General features: G+C 37.4%; 1 protein-coding gene across 1 annotated transcript in view; it reads right to left on the bottom strand.

Annotated features, from left to right (window-relative positions):
- Window positions 1-279: 279 nt before the first annotated feature.
- The window catches only part of ATP6V1H (ATPase H+ transporting V1 subunit H), a 53,523-nt gene continuing 46,637 nt past the window's right edge, over window positions 280-7,165 (bottom strand). The window contains exon 13 of the mRNA XM_009289345.1: window positions 280-1,270. Within this exon, the coding sequence (XP_009287620.1) occupies window positions 1,210-1,270 (61 nt within the window). The 3' untranslated portion in view covers window positions 280-1,209. The remainder of the gene's footprint in view (window positions 1,271-7,165) is intronic.

Genomic DNA, 7,165 nt, shown 5'->3' with positions numbered 1-7,165 from the left:
TATCTTCTCTCTCCATTGCAACACTGGTCAAATTTTAGTTACATATGACGAAAATCCAGACTGGGTAAGAAAAGTTTTCCCAATTTGTTTTTTTACTTGATGACAAAAGTACCCTAAGCTTCCTGAGAGACTTGCACCACACAAGACTACCGATAAGATTAAGTCATGTTCTCTCATTTTTTTTTTTCCCCACTGTAAAAATGAATCACAAGAATATTAACTGCTTAGTGTTGCAAGTGCCTGGAGCCAAGCTCCTATATATGCAACAAGACTGTTTTCAAATGCCAATCCAGTATCATCTTTGATTTATTGATGCTTACATCTTTTCTACTATCAGGAGCTACAAAACACAGAAAAGATTGATAGCCAAATTATTTGGCTTCATATAAAGGAAATACAATAGATTTTAGAATGACACCAGAACCCTAATATTTACAAGTATTTTCAATAACAAAAACACTCTATGAAATTCCAAGTTCATCAGTTACTGCACATTTGTTATTAAAAAAAAAAAACACCACACAAACCACACAACTTGATCTCTGATCTACAGCCTTAACACTGATGTTACACTTAAGATTATTAGGCAAGCTGTATATCTGTTTTCACTAGAGGAGTGTTCGTTTTCTTTTCTTCTTCTCACGTCCAGATTTTTTAATGTAGTCTAACAAGAGACTACACCAAAAAAAACCATATATTTCCTTTTATATACAATTTTAACACTGTTTTGAGACTTGATATATATTTTAGTACTGATAATCAACGTTTCTCAGGCTATTGCATTTCCTACAGAACACCAAGTCAAAGCTTTATTAATTTGTCTGGAGATATATAGGGACTACTTGCTTTTCTTGGAAAGTGACAACACTGATTGTCACTTCACAAAGAAGGGAACAATTTTTCTAGGCTAATTATAACATGGAATGAATATCCTTTAATAACATTCTTTATTATGAGAATAAATACATAAAACAAATGCAATATATTAGACACATTTCCTCATGTACATTCAGAATATAGTAAGAAGCTAATAGGCATAATCATCAGAACTAGTTGAACAAACAAATTTTTACTAAGCCAACAACACTAGAGGAAAGCTGAAAAGTTTATGCACTAGCAGCAGGCAAAGAACATGTGATTTCAGTGTTTCCTTGATATTAATTTAAAGACAAACATACTGTAGTTATAAGCATGAACTGACGGAATTGTTTAGCTCCGTGCGGTGGCCGTTTGAGGTTGTTCTGACTGCAGCTGCTTTCCAAGGTATTCCCTGAAATACAACACAAAAATTAGACTGAGAAACATTCTGGAGAGTGGGGAGTAGGATAGAGGTGGGAAGTATGAATTAGAGAAAGAGGAAAGAGTTAAGTTTAGAATTATTCCTTCAAATAATGTCTACTGTCAACTGGAGCTACTATAAGAGTACCTAAGCTTTAGGTATCCATCATCTACCCCTCTGAAAATAAGGTACAAACCGAGCATCAACAAAACTGTCTGGAAAAAGAAAAAGCCCAGTGGTAATATTTAGAAGTCCTGGCAACTGTTACAGAACACCTATGAAGCCCACAGATTTTGCTTGCTGAATATACATATTAGAAGCTGTGGCAAAGTAGGATCTCTTCCCATAAGGCAGCTACATGAGAACAAGTAATACCGATGGACATACTCACAATTTAACCTATAGGCTAGCAAAATAGACACTGACTGAAGAACTGTACGTTCAAGTTGGAAGAAAGAAAAGATATTCAAGCCAGGCCCACTGTATACCAACACTTTCTTTAAAGTGTTTTTCTCACCTGTATTTTGAAGTGCATTATGTCAGTTATTTTATACCTGTCCTCTCAACACTGGAACACCCCCCAAATTCTTAGCATTTGCCTTGAGCAACAATGTCTAAATTCTATGGAAAAATACTGCACAATTCTTCTGAACGTTCCCATCTTTCACTGTCTCCTGTGAAAGCAGCTCAACTCTTCACAGAACCACAAAGAAGCTGAAAGAGGTCTTTAGTAATATCTGGGTTGTTGCTTGTTACAAAAAATAATCTTCAGTAATTGTACCACTTTATCAGCTGAAAGAGAGGTTTCAGGACCTGTGAAACGTAGGCGTTCTATTGCTGATCGTACACTTAGCACCACAGTTTTTCTCACTACACAGGTATTTCAACCTACACAGGTTAAACATTAGAAGCAGTTCAGAGAAATGATGTTCCGAATGAAGCTTTTTTTTTAAAAAAAAAAAAGCTAGGAGTATGCACTTTTGCTTTACTTTAAAAAAAAAAAATCAGTTATTGCACATTTCAAAAATAGCTTTCAGTTTAGTGTCCTGTTGAACAGCTATTCCCTGTGCATTACAATTCCTATCGCACAATGAAGTTTAGCATCAAAACTGTACCACCCAACAGCACTTTTCTCAGTTTCAAAGTTAAGTATCTAGAAAAGCAAAATTCCTATAAAGTATAATGTTAACTTCAAACTCCACTAGCAAAGAAAATAACACATAATTTGTATGCTGAGCCATACGTTATGATTTAGCACCTTCCTTCACAGCTTTATCAGGCGTTGCTGCAGGATCACCGTATTTTAATGCTTGGGCTGCACTCAATAGATATGACTCTTGATCATAATAGGTAGGTTACCACCCTCAAAGTAGAGACTCCTGATGGCAAAGAAGGAAGTGAGCCGCTCTCTTGTGGTTTTGCAGGACTCAAAACTGTACCACCAAAATAAAGAAAATTTGACAGCCATCCAAAACCACAGCCAGCAACTATGGAAGGGCTCCCAAACTCACCAAACCTCCTTCTGCTCCCTCAGTGTTTTTTTAATTTGTTTCATGCCTATATGCATGTACTGATTCTAGTATTTCTTCTCTGACATCCAGCCTTGAAAGCAACTGACGCTTGCTGCATACATGGCTCTGCTCACAGCATCACAAGCCTGCAAAAGTTATTTATTCTTAAAGCATGCATGAACCATTTCGAACGTGAAATTCCTACGTAATTATTTAGAAGTAGGAAAAATCAATCAAGCTAACAATCCATAACAATACAACTATTGCATAGCTCACATTGGTTCAGATGCATGCTCAAGACTTACTAAAATCCAACCATAGTGCAGTGTATTCAGCAAAAATCTCTGAGAAGGCAGAGCAGTAGCATATTTTGTAGGTACTTAGTGTCTTAACAGACACATTCAACTTCTAAGGACATATAGTAGATAGTACAGTATCTTCCCTACAAACCCTTTTCAGTCATTCATTTGCAGGCGTGAGGTTTAAGTCCAGGGACAAGGAAAAGCTCTTATCCCGTTTCCCCATACAGAATGAGTATCTGCAGTTACTGCTCTACATTGCCAGGCTACAAAACCCAGATGAAAACCACATACTGTTCCTACCCCATCACTTCTTTAGCCACCACCAAGGGCTGCTGAAATGCAAAAAGCTTGTCCCACTTGCTGTTACAAGTACCAGTTAATTAGCTATTTGGTTATCATTTCCAACTGAGTGTCATTGGTTAACCTAGGACAAGTTCTTGCACGGTCTATGCCGGAGGATGAGAGGGACTGGTAAGAGACCGATAGGAGGGATTTAGACAGCTTCTCAACATGAAGCTTTCATGTGCAGCCTTAGAAGAGCAGAGGTTATTCTGGTTATTCTGCCAGGCCTTTGGTCACTTCTCCCTCCCGTCTTCCACTAAAACTCAAGCTACCGAGAGCAGCTAAAGTAGGCCCCTGTTCTCCCTCTGTTAAAACAGATACTAAAAGGACAAGAAGATTCAAGTGTATTTTTAACATATCGGTATTTCATCACATCAGGAGGTTAAGTAGCACTGTAAGCTTCAGTCTTCACACATAAATTGGACACAGGTCTCCATCACTATGCTACTACAAATCAAGTGCCTAAGATTTTTTTATTTATCCTGCACTGTTACTTAGCTAAGTCTTCAGAGAAAAACTGGGATTTTAGAATTGCTGTTTACCTCACAAAATTAAAATTCCCTTTAAGAATGCAAGCATTCAACACATTGCACTATAAGAGCATGTATGATGAAAGAAGGACAGATCTTGTCACCAAGATAACAAATCACTTCACAAAATATTCAAAACAGCATCTGACAAATTAGAGATGCAGGCTACTATGAAAAGTAATAAGGTATTAGACTTGATTTTTAAAATTACAAGCTATAAACCCATTAATTGGACCACTTCTCCCTATTTTAAACTTATTTTGTTAGTCCTTCCTTCATAACCGCAGAAAAAGACCACCTTTACTATAACAAAGGCATTGTGGTTGGTCTTTGGCAAGCACACCAAGTTTCTAAGACGGTTAAACTCAGAAGCAAAAGTATACAACATACGACTGTGGCCACTACTGGCACAGATTCATGCGCACCCGATCAGCTCATATTATAGACTAAGACAAAACATATCCTGCTAGCATTTGACATAGTGAGCTTTGGGGCCTACATACCCATTGTCTTTCAATACACAATCTTATAAGCAATATCATTTTTCCCTTCTAACCAGGCCAAGCAGATCTGCAGGGTGTCACTCAATACGTGTTCTACAAGATGTACAAAATTCAAGTACAAAGTTGTGGAAAAAGAGCAGAATACTGTCCTGGCCAACAACAAATTCAGTCACCAATTCTCCCACTAGAAAGCTGCCTTTTACCTTGAGTAGATATTGTATTATTGTATATTCAGAAGCCAGTCAGAAGTAGTAAGCATTTTCTCATTATAAATACACCAGCTGTCCAGCCATTATATAAGGCCTATTTTTCTTTTAAATCATTTAAGGGGATGAAGGGAAATGAAGTTCTATGTACCAGTAGTCCAGTAATATTAAGCATGCTTACACATAACGCTTTATTCTTTAACTGCTTTCCAGAAAGGGAAGGAAAGTTACCACATGCTTAATGGTGCTCCCTCAAGTCAATAAGCATCTGGAAAAGTCTGTGGTCTCCCACATGGACAGACTTACAATTAAGCACAACATTCTGGTATACTCCCCATGCTGGGATCGTAGAGGTGAACTCCATGGATATTTTTAAGGTAGCTTGCAACAGTTCCTAGTAGCACTAACTTGGAATCAGCACTAGAAACCATGCAACACAGAACAAGCAGACAATTTGTCCTCCAGCATTAATAATCAAGAGGCAAAGTACCTTGGAAGTTCAAATTTGCAAGTTTAGCTCTTTGGAACAAAATTTCCACTTTGACCATTTTCCTCCCACTGGAACAGAAAGGCCTTTATAAAGGTCAGTTTTAGCCCCCTTCTGACTTCCTTCTACATAAAACCATCCTTATTATAAAAGCAGATGAAGCTGGTCCAGACAAGCTTGCATTTACAGTTAACTGCATTCAAATGTGAAACAATTGATTCAGTATAAATTTACAAGAGCACAAAACATTACCTCTGCACTGCAGAAAAGCATCAAAACATGCAAGCGTAGTACATGACTTTGTAGTTACTCTCTAAAGTCCTCCATTTCTCAACTAAAGCTCAGATCAACAAAACTTGAAACGTCCCATTCTCTTACTTCCTTGGTTATTCAGAGGTCTGACAGCAAGGCATAAGTAATTTCCATTTGAAAATTAATATTTTCATTCATATTAGAATAACTAAGTGAGATTCCTTCCACCCTAGCAATTTCCTCTTTTACAGGCCTAATCTTTAAACACATTTTCTGAGGTATCCAAAGTGCTTTTTCCAAGAAGAAAAGGAAACTTAGAGGTGAATACATGAATTTGTTGCATCTCAAATCCTTATTCCAATTTGTTGCTTCATTCAGTTTAATTTAATTGGGTTTGTTGGCATATGAAAGACACTGACATCCTCAAGCCGAGATATACTTAAGTGTTATGGTAATTGCAACAAATGCTTAAAGGTCATTTAGGAAAAGGCACAAGGAACTGATCCAACACGTAAGACACCAAATTCAGTGAGTATGCAGTAAGGAGATAATTGCAAACTGGCACAAGACCCTACCTGAAAATCCTATACTACTTTTCAGATTGAGCAAAGGATCATTGTCAACAACAAACAGTCTATGATAGACGGGAAAGTTTTAAGGTACATACAACAGATTTCTAGAGGTCATGTGCTAAAAGGAACAAGCCTTGCAGTTTAAGAACTACTACTTTTAGTGTTACACTCCAAATTCCAGTGCAGTTAGATTTACCTGTCCTTTAAGGAAAGCTGAAAATTCTTCTTTTTGGCAGGCAAGGGAAGAAAAGTAGATGAAGCATAGATGAAAGGAAGGGTGAAATTTTCCTATTCTGTCTTTTCTAACAACATTTATTTTTAATAAATTGAATTTAAGCAAAATTTAAGAACTATGTTATCCAAAAAATATTTTAGTCTTGAACATCTGTAATTTCTAGCTTGTTTTAGCAGACTGAGGTTCTTAAGAGGCAGAATGCTTTCCTTTGACAAAGAACAATATACAAATATTGATTTTATTTTTCTCTATCTAAACATAAACCTAGAGTCCCATGCTTTTGAAAGTGAAAATGAAAAGCTAGTTCTAAAGAAATTCTTCCCCTTATGAAAGAGTACAGAAGTGTAATAAAGCTACAATAAAAAGTCTGCCACATGGCTCAAGCAACTCTAAAGACATTGCCAACATACGCTGTTACAGACAAATCATGAAGATATGACACAGAGTTAAACAAACAAGTTCAAAGGACAGGCAGCAGATGGAAGAGTTTGAACAGATAGAACAGAATTGCCATCTTTATGTTGCATTTCTACAATGGGTCTAATAACCTGGATTTGTCAAGAAAGATAAGCCACAATAAATGACTAAAACTTGTCTCACAAATAGGTATTCAAGCTACACAACTGATGTATTCCCAGCTCTAAGCAGGTATGCTGGTTTTGGCTGGGGTAGAGTTAATTTTCTTCACAGCAGCTAGTATGGGGCTACGTTTTGGATTTGTGCTGGAAACAGTGTTGATAATGCAGAGATGTTTTCGTTATTGCTGAGCAGCGCTTACACAGAGTCAAGGCCTTTTTCTGCTCCTCACCCCACCCCACCAGCGAGGAGGCTGGGGGTGCACAAGAATTTGGGAGGGGACACAGCTGGGACAGCTGACCCCAACTGACCGAAGGGATATTCCACACCATATGACATCATGCTCAGCATATAAAGCTGGGGGAAGAAG

This window comes from Aptenodytes forsteri, unplaced genomic scaffold, assembly GCF_000699145.1.
Source record: "Aptenodytes forsteri isolate BGI_AS27 unplaced genomic scaffold, ASM69914v1 Scaffold139, whole genome shotgun sequence".
NCBI lineage: Eukaryota > Metazoa > Chordata > Aves > Sphenisciformes > Spheniscidae > Aptenodytes > Aptenodytes forsteri.
The sequence above is the reverse complement of the archived record's forward strand: the minus strand, read 5'-3'. Positions and strand labels throughout refer to the sequence as shown.